Below are 16,158 nucleotides of genomic sequence, written 5' to 3'. Positions count from 1 at the left end.
TTTTTTTTTTTTTTAACCTTTACCTATCTAAATCACAAGTCAATTAGATCTTACATTAATTTTAGATTTTAAAATAATACATAGAATTAAATCTTGTTTTTATTTGATTTTTTTACAAATTAATTATAAATTACTAGATCAGGGCTAAATAACCTTTAGTTAATTTAATAGATCAACTCGTAATATAATCAACTCAATCAAAAACTTGTTTTAACCTTTTTTAAAACATCAATAAAATTATTTTATTTTAACTTTTGAAAAAATAAACCTCAATTAATATATAAATTAACCTGTTCAACCTATTTTTTATAAGTCAAAGCAAGTTATATTTCACGATAAGTTTAATAACTTGGCCCCACACTGTTAATTTCAAATTTATATAATATAGGATCCTACAAAATTCTGCTAGTAGTATTAATTAATGGCCTTTTATTACAGGTTAAACAATGCATTGATTTAAAGATATTTTTAGATATTAGATAAAAAAAATTATATTTATGATTTTATTTAAAATTAAGGAAAATTACAATAATTTCTTTAATAGTATGCATTGTTAAAAGTCTGGTGACAGAGGTCTTATATCCGATTGCTATTTTAAATTATTTTTTCGTTTCAATATTAGACAACAAATTTTCTATTATTTTCATGCGAAGCACCATGAGACTTTATATGTAATTGGCTATGATTTGATTTAATTAAATAAATTTCTCATGAAAGTTCTTTAATAAAAGCCCCTTTTATATTTTCTTGTTCACTATTATAATAATTATTTTATCCCTTTTATAAAAAAATACATACATTTAGATTAGTGTTATTTTGATATTTTTACGAAATATATTACTAATTTGTTTAAGTGTATATTCGCTTATTCAATGTTTTAATAAACAGTAAGATAACTAAAACATCTTGATAGTTTTTTTTTTAAAAAAAGTAGTTTTAGATAGGAGTATTTAGGTATTTTTTATGCATAGAAAAAATTATATATATATATATATATATAAAAATTATATATATATATATATATTCTTAAATGTAAAACATTGAATTTATTGCAGGAGTATTTAAGTCTTTTAACCTAGGTTTTTTTAGTAATGTAATTTACTATTAAAATAATAAATTTATATTTTAAAAGTTATTGTTACATGTAGAGAGCATATGCCAACACATTAGAGTTGCCACTTGTTTTGGGAAACAATTTCTGGTGTAAAAAACAACCTTTATCTTAGCTTATTTCTCATCGTTTGTTTGTCCATTATATGCGGCATATGTTCCCTAATATATGACAGATGTATCATTAGTAACTTTTTTCCCCTTCATTTCTCTCTTCTATCTTGGTAAATACAACGTGATCCTTATTATTATTTCAAATTGAGACCTTTTAGTTTTATTCATTTGAAGTTTTGCTTGTTTTTAATTTAACCGTTTAGTTTTTATAATAAGATATTTTGATTTGATCCTTTTACTTTTAATTTCTTACTTTTTTATTTGTTCGTTTTGTCAAAATTTTATAACTTTTAATTTTATTTTTTAAATCAAGTTTATGATTTTTTTTCCAATGACAATAATGATTTTAATTTGGTCCATTTTCTTTTGATTTCTTATTGTTTTTTCTTGGTTTTTTTTGTCAAAGTTTTTATGGTTTTCAATTTTATCATTTAAATAAAGTTCATGATTTTTATTTTATCAATGATAATAATAGTAGTAGTAGTAACAACAACAATATCAATAATAATTATAATAATATTCATGGTAACATTAATAACAATGATGATGCCAATAAAAATAACAATAATTGTAATGTTAGTTATGATAATAATAATAACAAAAACAACAATAACAACAGCAACAAAAACAATAACAATAATAGAAATAATAGCAGCATCAGCAACAATAAAATAATATTATTATTGATGACAATACAAAAAAAAATAGTGTTGATGATAATAGTGGTGATGGTGGTGGTGGTCATAATAATAACAATAACAACAACAATAATAATAAAACTAATAGTGTTAATAATAATAGTAATTCTAGTGATGGTAAGGATATTGTTATTGTTGTAGTTATAAATAATAATAATAATAATGACAATATAAGAGAGAAGAAGAAGAAGAAAAGTAGTGATGATAACAAAAATACTAATAATAGTTGTTGTGATGATAATAATAGCAACAATAGTAACAATAACAACAATAATGATTGTGATAACGATTGTTAGAATAGTAATAATATTAATAGAGCTGTTATTATTATTAACAACAACAACAACAATAAATGGTAATCTCAATAATTTTAATAACGATAATGCTATAGTGATAACATTATTTATTCATACTAGTAGTGATGGTGATTTTAATCCTTATTTTTTGAATTGCTATTTTTAAAATTATTTGTATAATTGTAAATTTTCTTTTTAATTTTATTATTTAATTTTTTATAAATTAAATTTCATGATTTTTCTAAATTAGGCGCTTGAAGTTTAATAATTCATATCACATGTTTAAGAAGTTAACATATTTTTGTAAAAGACTTTATAATTATTTTTATTTTTAATCAATTAGTGCAATTATATAACCTAGACCACATATTTAATGGAAAGTCTTATGTTGGTTTAGCTCTAATTAATCTTTTTGTATATTCGTCATGAATAGTTTTTTTGTTTTTTCTTATCCAGTTTCAATACCCGAACATTAATTTTTAATTCAAATTACATATTTTCTCTCTTTTTTTTTCCTCTTGTTATTTTTTTTTAATTTTATCCAAAAACCTTTTTGTACCAGTCATCCTAGTTGCTCTTAGATCAACCAAGTCGACTATATTATATCAGGGCAAATTCCACACATATAATTTTAAAACTAAATGAGAAAAGGAGTTGGGTCAGAGCTTTATTTCCTTTCACTTTTGTTATTTTTTTAATCAATTTAATCCTTAGAGTTTTTTTTTTATCAATTGTCATGGTTTTTTTTTATCAGCTGTTAGAATTACCTTTGGATCACTCTGGTCGATTAAGTAATATTAGGGCAAGTTCCCTATTTTTTTTTAAAAAAAAAATTCATCTTTTCTTTTTAATTTCATTTCCTATTTTTTTTTAACTGAATGTTCAGGCTACCTTTGGATTGACTAAGCTACTAGGTTACATTGATCATCTTTTCTTTTTAATTTCATTTCCTATTTTTTTTTAACTGAATGTTCAGGCTACCTTGGGATTGACTAAGCTACTAGGTTACATTGAAAATCCAACACATTTAATTTTAAATCCAGGCTGGGCAGGGGATTAGGTCGAGAGAATTTTTTTCTTTCAATTTTATCTTTGAACTTTTTTTAATGTTCATGCAAGTTGTCTTTAGATTGAAAAGTTGATTAGGTCACATTGAGATAAATCTTATATAATTTAATTTTAAACTCAAGTTAGATAAAGAGTCTATTATAGAAGTTTTAAAATTGATTTATTAGGTCAAGTTTAATAACAATCTCAAATAGTTCTCTATGACTGCAATATTTTTTATTACATTCAATTTTTTTTTATCTAACCCACGTCATAACATGAACCTGGAAACTAGTTTATTGTATGATATTTATTGTTAGATTATGTTAAAAAAATTATATTTAAATGATTATCATTCATATTGATTATAACAATTAAAAATATTATTTTATATGATAATTTTTTTAAATGATCATAACAAATTATTTATCAAATAATAAAGTTAGAAATTGATTCATATCATTCAATGACTTTTAATAAATATTATAAAATCATATTCCCTTTTTATTAGATTGAACTAGACCTGGTGTTTGTGCTTCTCTGCAGGGTTGGACTATTTGTTTTTGTAAAAAATAATGTTTAGGTTCTGAAATGGGGTAAAAAAGATATAAAAAACCGATCATGATAAACTTATGACTACGCTAATAAGTGTTAAGGCAACCTGAAATATCTTGCGATCTAAATCATGTGATTGGAAAAACTCAATAAAAAGATCAAAGAGAAACATAAAGCCCTCTACAAAAACAATATTAACCTTTTAAATTCGTGATCCAAGTCATTAAACCCAAAGCACTTAATTTGAAAAATCATGAAGTTTAATTTTTAATTAATCATGTATTGAATGATGAAATTAAAAAAAATAATTTTAATTATACAATATGATTTTTAAAAATAAAAATTAAAAGAATGAAAATTAAAATTTTAAAAAATTATTTAATTGAAAGATAAAACTGATAAAAAAATCAATTTTGTAAAAGGATAATTTTTTTAAAAAATGATGATAAAAATTGACATAAAAATAGCAACAATGTTGTAATTAAATGATGACATTAAAAAGAATAATAACTTTTACAAAATGGCCAAGAAAAAAATAGAAATCAAAACAGTGAGGATCAAATTGAAAAATATAATAATATCAATTTGAATTGAAAAATGAAATTGAAGGCTAAAAAAACTTTTAGAATATAGTTAAGATAAAAAAAATTAAAAATCCAAAAAATAAAGATCATACTGGAGAATATAATGCTTTGTAAATTAATATTTAAAAATGAAATTAAAAATAAAGAAAACTTCTTAAAAAGAGGCAAGACCAAAAATGAAAAATTAAAAGAATAAAAAATAAAATTGAAATACCAATAACCAAAAGGATGAAACTGTAATTTTTCACAAAAAAGATAAAGAAGAATAAAAAAAAGGTTCATCAGCGACACATGTTGCATCAATAGAAATAGAACATGACAATGCTCTCACACACCATCGAGTGTGCCATATGTGCACACCTTTTTTTGTTGTTTTAGCTAAGTACCAAAGTGCCTTTAAAATGACTTTCCAATTATAAAAAATCATTATGAAAAAATAAAAATGCTTATTGATCCGAATCTTTTTATTTTATTTTAAAGGTATTTTTACTATTTTATTGTGAATTTTAATTATTTTTTATTTTCTATATTTGGTCAAATACAAAATTACCCATCAACTTAAATTGTAACACACCATCGAGTGTGCCATATGTGCACACTTTGTTGTTTTAGCTAAGTATCAAAGTGCCTTTAAAATGACTTTTCAATTACAAAAAATCATTATAAAAAAATAAAAATGCCCATTGACCCGAATCTTTTTATTTTATTTTAAAGGTATTTTCACTATTTTATTGTGAATTTTAATTATTTTTTATTTTTTATATTTGGTCAAACACAAAATTACCCATCAACTTAAATTGTAATAATGAAAAAATTATTATAAAAATACAAAAATATATATTGATGTCAAGTTTAAATTTTCCTTTATTTCCAATGAAATTCTAGTTGTTTCACTATGCAATTAAGATGATAAATACTTATTCATGCCTAATTAATTTTAAAATAACAAATGAGCCATTAAAAGAGATTTTGATGTCTTTGGAACCAGTGTAAAGATTTTTGGTTAGAGGTGCAAAAACATTATTATTACATTGTTGTTATAGTGAATAATACTTATAGATATGGAACTACAATATATTTCAAAGGGATTTTAGGTTTTTTTTAATTGTGAATTTAATTTTAAAATATGTATGAAAATATCCTTACTCTTGTTAACAAGGTGGGTTGTTTTGTTGGAAATTAGCAAAATTATCATTTTATTTTTCCTATCCATTATGTTTTGTTTCATGCTAAAAGGTCAATGAGAACAAGAAAGCTTTCAAATTAGGCTAAAAAAATATTATTTTTGCTAATTTGTATGTATGAAAATATCCTTACTAAATATATATATATATCCTTACTCTTGTTAACAAGGTTGGTTGTTTTGTTGGAAATTAGCAAAATTATCATTTTATTTTTCCTATCCATTATGTTTTGTTTCATGCTAAAAGGTTAACGAGAACAAGAAAGCTTTGCTAAAAAAATATTATTTTTGTAAATTTATGTATTCTTCCATGTAAATTTAGATTTTTAGCCTTAATTTCAGATTTTATTTTATTTTTATATAATTTATCGTGACTGTGATTTTTCTCTTTTTATTTTCACTTTCACATCTATTTAAAAGGTTAGGTTGTAATCCTTTTTAACAGGTAGGTGCTTTCAAAGTGAATTATTTAATAATAAAAATACAATAATGACTCTTTTCATTAAGATTTTTCTTTGAAATTCTTATTTTTTCTTATTATTTTATTCATAATTTCCTTAGGCCTAGCTTTGTCAATATGTGTACCCGATATCAAAGTCCAATGACATGGTCTAAACATGAAATTATTTGCACTTAGTGGGAAGCCGACAAATGATTAAAAGATTGTTCCACCTTCATTCAATCTTGTAATGACAAATGTGAAAAGCATCCTTCTTTCATTCTTCTTTGAGACATATCTAAGCTTAATTTTTGTCTTGTTAAATGCTAGATTCCTAAAAAGAAGCGAAGAAGAATAACTCAATGGAAAGAATTAAATAGTTTTAACAAGGTATATAATGAGACTAGACAATTATGAATACATTATACATGCCCATGTACTCATGGATTTACATATGAAAATTATTATTTTTTCCTTCGTAATTAAAACCATATAACTTGCTTCCGAAGCTAATAGATCTCGTGAAAAAAACAAATTCTCTTTCGGAAGCAAGTTATATGGTTTTAATTATGAAGGAAAAAATAATAATTTTCATATGTAAATCCATGAGTACATGTGCATGTATAATGTATTCATAATCTTTTTGAACTTTTGTTTTAATGGTGGAAGATATACTATTATTGATGGGCTTTCCAAGCGAGTTTCAATTTCTATTTTTATTTTTCAAAATCAATAAAACTTTGTTGAGTTTTTATAATTTTTTTAATAGAGAAAATCTTCTATATATATTATTTATGTATTGTTTATGATATGTTTGATAACATGGTACACCACATTAAAAGCATCAAAATGATGCTTTCAATATAGTGCACTATATTGCTAAGCATATAATGGATGATAAACTAATAAATGCATTGTATTGTCTTAATCAAATATTACAAGGGATCAAAATTAAATAAAAACATCAAAGGCCAATAGTTTAGTTTTCGTTGATCAACAGGCAAGGATATATTTTTACAAATTGGCATTTTTTTATTCAAACTAGTAAAGTGAAGGAAACTTTATCATGATTCATTTTAATTAAAACACTTAATGAATATGTATAAATCCTACGTAAATTAACAATATACTAGGCACATGCTTTCATTACGTTGCAGGCCTATAATTTGTTTTTGTAAAAAAACAATAACATGTTTTAAAAAATAAGAACAATCAACAATCATTGACTATGATTAATAAGTTAGTTTTATTTTAATTAAATGATAAAAAAAATATTAACCATATAATTTATAAAAAAAACATCATGGTACCTTAAAAAAATAATGAAAGCACAAAATTAGATAAAAAAGAGGATAAAAAACTAGGTTGAGTTAACAAACATTGAATAGCATAATACAGGAAAATCAATTACATAAAAAAATCTAAGATAAAAAATGGTAATTAAAATAATATACATGATAATTTGAAATAAAAAATTAAATTAGAGGATAACTAATTTTTTTATTGGAGGGTTAAATTAAAAATAAAAATAACTAAAAAAAAAGAGAAAAAATAAATGAGGAGATCATTGAGAAAAAATAACACAACATAAAATTGGTTTGAAATGTGAGATTAAAAACCAACCATTTTTTTATAAAAGAGTTAAGAAAAAAATATATCCAAAGAATAAGGACTAAATAAAAAATATAAAAAAAAAAATTGAAATTAAAGTACTAGATAAAAAAAATAACACCAGTAAAAAAAGACAACTATTGAAAAGAAGAAATTCAAAGAAAAAAGGACAAAAATCTTTGTTTGGAGGATTAAAATAAAGAGAAAAATAACTCCAATAAAAAAAAGAATCAAGTTAAAAACAATAACACAAAATAAACTTAATTAAATGGTAAAATTAAAAAAAAAAACTTATATTAAAGGGTCAAATATAAAAAATAAATAAATAAAACACATAATACATTACAAATTGAAATTGAAAAAATAAATTAAAAGAAAAGAAAATTCTTATTATAGAATCAATGACAAAATAAGAAATCAAAGGGTCAAATATAAAAAATAAATAAATAAAACACATAATACATTACAAATTGAAATTGAAAAAATAAATTAAAAGAAAAGAAAATTCTTATTATAGAATCAATGACAAAAATAAAAAATCAATGGAAGAAAGGAAAAAATCACAAATACCGAAAAATAAAGAAAATCAATTATAAATTATTAGGAGAGAAGAAATAAAATAAAATGAAAAAAAGAAAAAGACTCACTACCAACAAACCACTGACCTGTGGATGACACATGACACACCGACTGAAAAAAAACATGGTGATGCATCTAATTAGACGATAAAGAATTATGTTTAACCATGGTAAGGCGCCACATGTACCACTTATAGTGTGCAAATGCCTCCCATACACTTGTGCATCCAATGCACGCATCACCAACCTTTTGAAATCTATAAGAATTACACTCAATGGTATAAGCAAACTCAGATTCAGACATTGACGTAAAATCTTTTATTATCCAGGTTTACGCTATTGAACATAACTTCAAATCAAACCATTTAATCAAACTAAAACTTTATCAAAAGATTCTGAAGGTTTTTTTTATGCTGGGACAAACTTTTAGGTTAATCAAAATTTGAGAAAGTCTTGTGATGTAGGTTAGAATAAGTTATGCAAAATTTGTTGTTTATTTTATTTTAACTCGTGGATTTCATACTCAGCAAAGATCTTTTTCCTACAAATATATCATAAATTGTTTTGAGAACTTCATAATTTTAGGGTCATTTGACAACATTGTAGGCTATATAAATAAACCTTATATTAGACTTATATTGTTTTATTTTTAATCTTCCATTCTCACAACAATATAGAGAATTAATTTATGAGTTTTTTTTTTATTTCAATTATAACCTAAGGCTTATTTTAGCTTAATTAATACATGGTTTTAAGTTTAAAATCCAAAGCTTGTCTGAATTGGTGTTTTGGATTTATTAGTATAGGTTTTGAGTCAATTTTATAAGTGGGTCAATTTAGTCCACATGAATAGATCTAGTAGAGTTATTTTCTAAAAGTATTCAAATTTTTTATAAGCCTAAAATTTAGAGGTCGTTGAATAATATTATTATGAATTTTCAGCTTATGTATAAGAGTAATTTTTGCATTCTTTAGTTTTTGAAAAAAACTAAAATAACTTATCAAATATTAATTGATTTCATGGTGTTATTCGATTTAATTTCAATATTACAGATGTCTAGGGAATAAGTTTCCACTATGTCACATTCTTATTATACCTTATTCAACTTTCTAGGATCATATTTTAATCTTAATTGTGGATTATGTGATTATGCAATCACAAGCTTCACATCAAAACCCTAATACCTTTTTAAGTAAGGTTATTTATTATGTGAATGAGAGGAAAATTAGTAATTTCATTATTGTAGTCCACAATAAAATGTCTCTAGAGTTATAGTAAAACATGGTTAAAACTCCCTTTCCTTTTATTATATTTTTTATTTTCATTATAATTATCATTGGATGGATAAAAGGGTTCATAATGATCTTGGGATAAAATTAATAAAAACAAAAAGGGTTATGATTCAATTGATAATATAGTAACACATTAGGGATTAAATTGACTATGTACTTTAAATTTGATAAACAAAAGAAATATTGGATCTATATTTGTAAAATTCAAATTAATGTATCGTGTAAACTTAAGACCCAACCAGCATAAAGCCTAAATCAATTTAAGTTAAAGAAAGTATAGAAAACAAAAACTAGTTGATCTAATAAAAACATTGAGTTAACTTGTTTATTTATTCCAGGAGCTTAACTCAGTCAAAATTTAATATTTAACATGGTAATTTTTTTTTGAAATACTTTTTTTTTTATAAAAAAGTTCAACCTTTGATTTATATCTTGTTTTAGGCATTCTTTGTTTTTTAGTTTGGAATTGTGTTTCAAAAATGTGATGATTTGAAAAAATATTAAAATAATATTTTTAGTGTTTTTTAATAATTAGTGAAAAATGTTTTCCCATCATTATATCAAATATATATTATGGTAATATTTGAGATTGTGATAGATATTATTTTTTAAAGTATTTTTTATTTTAAAAAGTATCAAAATATAATATTGTTTTTTTATAATTTATTTTTGATATCATACATTAAAAGAATCTGAAAATATAAAAAATATTATTTTAAAATATAAAAAATTAAAAAAAATTAAAACATAATTAAAGTGGAAAAACAAACACCACCTTCATCGTGTAGTATTATAGCTATGGTTGGATAAAATGTGAACGAGGATCGTGAGACACCAAAATAAAAATAAATAAATAAATAAATAAAAACGGAATATACTTTCAGTAGGCGAAATTCCACTGCCTCCAAATAAAACCCTAATAGAAGTCCCCTTTCTCTCACATTTCTCTCGTTGCCTCTTTCAGCTCTCGTGCTCAACGCCTGTAAGCACAGATCGCCCTTTTCTTTTCTTGAATTAGCTTACATTTTTTACTACTAGCATTCTTAACTTTTTTATTTGTTGTTTGTTTTCAGATCTGAAATTGGAGCGACTCGTTTCCTTTCTCAGCCATGGCTCTCGTAAGTTCTTCTTCATTCTAATCCAATTTAACCTAATCTTGAATTATACTTTATTTTATACACTTGTGTTATATTTTATGAAAATTAGCTTAAAGGGATTAAAATTAATTTGGTTTGGTTCGGTTTAGGTATTGTATGCCGGTAAGACGAACAAAAATGGATACAAGGCACTGATCGCTGCAGAATACTCTGGTGTGGATGTCAAACTTGCTGAGAATTTTGAGATGGGTGTCACCAACAAGACTCCTGAGTTTCTCAAAATGAACCCACTTGGAAAGGTATAATTTTTTTTTATGTTTTTTTTTTGGAAATCGGTGTTGGATTAGATTTCTAAATAAAGGGGATCTGGTAATAATTTTATCAGGTTCCTGTCTTGGAGACTCCTGATGGTCCTATCTTCGAGAGCAATGCAATTGCACGTTATGGTAAGGCTTTACGCTTGACTCGATTTGCCTGCATGCCGGTGGATGCTTTCTTGTAAGATGTTATGTGTCATGGATTTTATGATAATTGTATGGACACTTTTTTTGAGTTTTTTTACTACTTGTTCTTGCAGTTACTCGATTGAAGGCTGAGAATCCTCTATATGGTTCATCATTGATTGATTATGTAAGATCTTTAGTGTGAAACAATGGTCATAGTTTTTGCTAGTTGCTCGTGTTCACATAATTTGTTATGCTAATATTTTATTATTTGTGTTAATCCTTTTAGGCCCATATCGAGCAGTGGATGGATTTTGCAGCAACAGAGATTGACGCTGGTATTGCAAGATGGCTTTATCCTAGATTGGGATTTCAACCATATCTCCCTCCAGTAAGTTGGCTATTTTTTTTTTGTGCTCTGCGTTCTCTGAGAACTCTAGTTTTTCTCTCCTTCATGTCTCTGGAATGAGTTCTTTTTAACAGCATGTTAAATTTAACACTGGTTTATTTATTTAGCCAAGTCATTTCCAATTGCTAGTTATTAATGTTTTTGTCATGTAGGACCACATTTTATAAGGGAAAATCCTGCTATTAGATATTCATGTGGGACTAAATTAAAGAGAGTGAATGGAATGATAAAATCGTAAATATTTTTCCATGGCATAGTAAATACTGTTTGTCACAAACAAATATGGTTTCCATTTGTGATGAGCATTTGAATGGGTTTCTATTATGCGACAACATTGAATGCACATGCAAGGAGATTGTATTCTTGACATGATTATGCCATTTTAATTAGTTAATTCTTTAATTTTTTTTATTCTGTAATTTCAAGATTTCCTTGTATGCTAGTTCTATTTTTTTTTTCATATTGTTGATGGCCCTTTAATATCGATATGTATGGATGTTGCTATATGAAGGTTGAGGAGGCTGCGATTACTGCATTGAAGAGAGCACTGGGTGCCCTGAACCTGCATCTTGCCTCAAACACTTACTTGGTTGGGCATTCTGTGACCCTTGCTGACATCATCTTGACATGCAATCTATTTTTAGGATTTGCTCATGTCATGACTAAGAGCTTTACCTCAGAGTTCCCTCATGTTGAGAGATACTTCTGGACCATGATTAATCAACCAAATGTCAAGAAGGTAATTGGTGAAGTCAAGCAGGCTGAAGTAGTTGTGCCAATTGCTAAGAAACCTGGCCCGCCCAAAGAATCTGCTAAATCAAAGGCCAAGGAGGAACCCAAAAAAGAAGCCAAGGAAAAAGAGCCGGCAAAGCCCAAAGCTGAACCTTCTGTGGAAGAGGAAGAGGCACCAAAGCCAAAACCGAAAAATCCTCTTGATTTATTGCCACCAAGCAAGATGATTTTGGATGATTGGAAGAGGCTCTACTCTAACACCAAGACCAACTTCCGTGAGGTTGCTATCAAAGGTATATCTTACCCTTTTTCTGCTGATTTTCTCCCATGTCCATTCTCGTTGAGCAGTGAATCTGCTATTTTCAAATAGCCTCCAACTTATAGATATATATGGTGTGATTATTTTTGGAAGAAGAATTAGGGAAGAAATCAGGATGCTTTATTTTTTAGACTGGATTTTTTTGGATTGACAGGGGTTTACTTTGAACTCTTGGGCGGTGCCAAGTTTTTTTGGTCTTAAGTGCAAAAAAGAAATTGGTTTCTATATTTTTTTGTAGTAAATTTGGATTTGTTTTATTGTTATTAATGGAGTTATGGCCTCTCATCTTCAACTTCTATTGTAGGATTCTGGGAAATGTATGATCCTGAGGGTTACTCGCTATGGTTCTGCAACTACAAGTACAACGAGGAGAATACTGTGTCGTTTGTCACCCTGAACAAAGTCGGTGGATTTCTTCAAAGGATGGATTTGGCTCGCAAGTATGCCTTTGGGAAGATGCTAGTGATCGGCTCAGAGCCTCCATTCAAGGTCAAGGGGCTGTGGCTTTTCCGTGGGCAAGAAATCCCCCAATTTATCATCGATGAGTGCTATGACATGGAGCTGTATGAATGGACAAAAGTTGACATCTCAGATGAAGCTCAAAAGGAGCGTGCCAGTCAGATGATTGAAGATTGTGAGCCATTTGAGGGGGAGGCCCTTTTGGATGCCAAGTGCTTTAAGTGAAGCAAACTCTTATCTATTAAGGTCATAGTTCTGGCCGCAACCTTTTTTTGGTAGTGACTTTGTCGCATGTCCCAGACGTACGGAAGTCTAGACTTTTTATGATTTGAACTACAGTGTAAGTTTGTTTATGATCTTTACTTGGCCCTCTCAAAATTATCTGCGTGTTTTTTGGTGGCATTTAATTGCCAGACTCTCTAGGGTTCTTGTGTATTAATCTATTGTGCTCAGTCTTTGTGATCAATTATGTTCCATCTTCCCAAGTTTCGATAGAAAGGTCAAAGGGGAGTTTAATCTACAGTTACAAGTTGTGCATGTCTTCAACCACAATGGAAAAACAACAGGGAACGGCAAATGGCAAACAGGGAACTTCCAGTTCTGGGGAGAGAGCATGGCTAGCAAGCCAATATTCACATCGATTTGCCTTGCTATGAACTTGACTGATGGCCGATGAAGAATCTGTCGAGTGGCCTTGACAAATGAGCATGGATGTTGCTGTCATCATTTTTGGTTCCCTTGATAAGGGTCACAATAGCTAAGGAAATCAGACTCTTGACTCCCCTCACCTTAAAGTTTTGCAACCTCTCTCTTTAACAAGTCGTAAGCCAACATAAATACCCCAAAGCTGCTTCTGATCTTCAGCACTCCCAACATGTAAATACACCCCTGTTCTCGAGCATTTCCCAATATGATAAAGCAAAACCTTCAAGCCAACGCACCAGCACTGCGTGGTTCAAAGCTCCTTGTGTTATCTTAATCCAGTCAAGCACGGGAGCTGGGTAGTCATCTAACAAGCAATTGCCCCTTTTTAACTGATCAATTGTTGATTCGGAGAGGAAAATTCAGATTCAAAGAATTACTAGGGTATTGGAGGCAACCTTAGAGACACCTAACAAGGTCTTATTTCTGAAACACGAGTTCATAGAGGTAGCATTTACATCATTGCCGTAATGATCTTTGCACTATGCTCGAAAAACAACATGGTATGGATGAAAGAACTGACACGAGAGGAGAGAGTCAAGTTAATGATTTCTTTTTGCTTCCATTTTGCTGAATGGTTAAGGCAATCATCGACTAGCTTTTGAGCGTTCAGTTCAATCGCTGTTCATGGAATTTATACATGTAGCTTGCCCTTGTATAGCTTATGGGGCACTTCGCTTACTCAACATTCGTTTCTTCACTCACTAGGGCAAGAAAAGGACTCGTCGTATCTTTAGACTCGACATCGAAGTAAGAGGCTGCTCGTGCATCCACAACTTTAATGTCTCTTGAGTCTCCATCTCTTCTTATATTTTAGAACAATAACCAAATATTACGTTATTATAATCGGAAAAACTAGAGCACAACTATACTCTTTTTACTTTTATAGAAAAATTAGAGCACAACTATACTCTTTATCACTTTTATCAGAACCAAAATCGTAGATCATGCATCTTATGTTTTGCAGTGTAGGGACGATCCCCTTTTTCTCTGTGATTTGCAGATATTAATCTACTTCAAACACCATGTCTTGTCTTGAGGGAGACCTCAGAACTTATCTTAATGCATATTAAATCCACTTCGGAAAACTTCTTACACCCTTCATGTAAAACATGGGAAGTAAGAAATAGGCAGGGAGAGATTAGGGCATAGTAAATATCCCTCCACTCAAACATTCATTCAACCATAGAGCTAAAAATTTCCCTCCATTCAAACATTCATTCAACCATAGAGCTAAAAATATCCCTCCACTCAAACATTCAACCATAGAGCTAAAGAAAAGTCAAGAAAATGTTTCCTAATATACTTAAAAAGGGCTTCCACAAGATCTTCAACTGAAAATGTATTAATTTATATATATATTTTTTAACAATTTTCCATGATTTTGACATGAATATGTATATCAAAACCATTAAAAAACATCTGAAAATATATCGAGAGGGTTGCAACATTATCACCATTATACCCTAATAATACATCCCATGCCCTATAAAACGCTTCTCATGATCTAATCTACCAAATTGTTGCATCCTAGGAGGGTCCAATGGTGATGGTGGAATGGATGAACATCTTGAGCACTGATGTTTGGTTCTGTTCCAATCGGAGGAGTCGTATTGATGCGTGTATCTTGGTGAGGTATCAAAGGGCCCGTGGCTTGAGCAGCAAGTTCCAGGCTCTTTCTTCTTCCCTTTCTCTTCTTTCTTCGTCCCGTTCTGCTTCGGATCCGGCCTCCGTTGGCCTTCCGAAGACGATGTCCTTCTCCTTCGAGAACCGCAATCCCAACAACACAGCCATGGGACGAAGCCGCTATCTCTATGGTTTCTGTTACGATCACTGCTTCCGATGCAAACGACACAACAACAGAGACTATGGTTGCCGTCCTATATATCCATGCAAATTGAACACAACATTAGCCCGCAATCGTCAGTTAATCACAATCATCGACGCTAATAAATTACAAATTAAGTAAGAAAAATATCAACTAATTAATATACTGACTATAAAGTCAAATTAAGTAAATAAATTTATGTGGGTGGCATCGATAATCAACTATGAAGTAAGAACATTCAATAAAATAAAAAAAGCTATAATTTCAATAAAAAATTTAACGAAAAAAAGGATAGAAACTAGGAGTACTCTCACCGAAGAGCAGCAGCCATCATAGCACTGATGAAAATCAGGACAGCAGCAGCAGCAGCCATCAGAGCACAGATCAAAATCAAGACAGCAGCAGCAGCAATCAGGATCACAATCACAGTCACAGTTCCCGAAATTACAGTCAATATCGCTCATTTTTTATTTATTTATTATTGTTATTATTGCTGGAAGTCAATGTAGACTTGTAGATTATTTTTTCTTTAAAGAATAGTATGTAAACATTGTTCATACATGAAAGGACTTACTTATATAGTATTTGAGTTAACAGAGAATCTTTTGCCTGTTTCCTCACGCTTTGCTAGCTTTACTTGGCATCTCTGAAGGTAGGGAAA

General features: G+C 28.3%; 2 protein-coding genes across 3 annotated transcripts; one reads left to right on the top strand and one right to left on the bottom strand.

The window, feature by feature from the left end:
* The first annotated feature begins 10,386 nt into the window (after positions 1-10,386).
* LOC105128413 (elongation factor 1-gamma 2-like) lies at positions 10,387-13,445 on the top strand. Its single transcript, XM_011030068.1, has 8 exons — positions 10,387-10,490; positions 10,582-10,626; positions 10,755-10,904; positions 10,991-11,051; positions 11,183-11,235; positions 11,338-11,439; positions 11,969-12,482; positions 12,813-13,445. Exons 2-8 carry the CDS (start codon positions 10,618-10,620, stop codon positions 13,190-13,192), a joined length of 1,269 nt encoding a protein of 422 aa, XP_011028370.1. The 5' UTR covers positions 10,387-10,490; positions 10,582-10,617; the 3' UTR covers positions 13,193-13,445.
* Positions 13,446-14,968: 1,523 nt separating this feature from the next.
* On the bottom strand, positions 14,969-16,024 carry LOC105128412 (uncharacterized). Of its 2 annotated transcripts, XM_011030067.1 has the most exons (3): positions 15,812-16,024; positions 15,427-15,549; positions 14,969-15,390 (listed from the first exon to the last, which is right to left on the bottom strand). In XM_011030067.1, exons 1-3 carry the CDS (start codon positions 15,868-15,870, stop codon positions 15,177-15,179), a joined length of 396 nt encoding a protein of 131 aa, XP_011028369.1. In that variant the 5' UTR covers positions 15,871-16,024; the 3' UTR covers positions 14,969-15,176. The 2 variants fall into 2 exon arrangements, with proteins under 2 accessions (XP_011028369.1, XP_011028368.1); XM_011030066.1 differs by having other exon boundaries at positions 14,974-15,549.
* Positions 16,025-16,158: the final 134 nt, after the last annotated feature.

Source organism: Populus euphratica, unplaced genomic scaffold, assembly GCF_000495115.2.
Source record: "Populus euphratica unplaced genomic scaffold, PopEup_1.0 scaffold14.1, whole genome shotgun sequence".
Taxonomy (NCBI): domain Eukaryota; kingdom Viridiplantae; phylum Streptophyta; class Magnoliopsida; order Malpighiales; family Salicaceae; genus Populus; species Populus euphratica.
This window is presented reverse-complemented; position numbering and strand designations above follow the sequence as displayed.

Coding starts and splice junctions, on each gene's coding strand:
- LOC105128413 (XM_011030068.1), top strand. Junction 11,440..11,968: donor TTCAACCATATCTCCCTCCA/GTAAGTTGGCTA, acceptor TGCTATATGAAG/GTTGAGGAGGCTGCGATTAC. Junction 12,483..12,812: donor CCGTGAGGTTGCTATCAAAG/GTATATCTTACC, acceptor CTTCTATTGTAG/GATTCTGGGAAATGTATGAT.
- LOC105128412 (XM_011030066.1), bottom strand. CDS start 15,870: ATGGCTGCTGCTGCTGCTGTCCTGATTTTCATCAGTGCTATGATGGCT. Junction 15,550..15,811: donor ATGATGGCTGCTGCTCTTCG/GTGAGAGTACTC, acceptor ATGGATATATAG/GACGGCAACCATAGTCTCTG.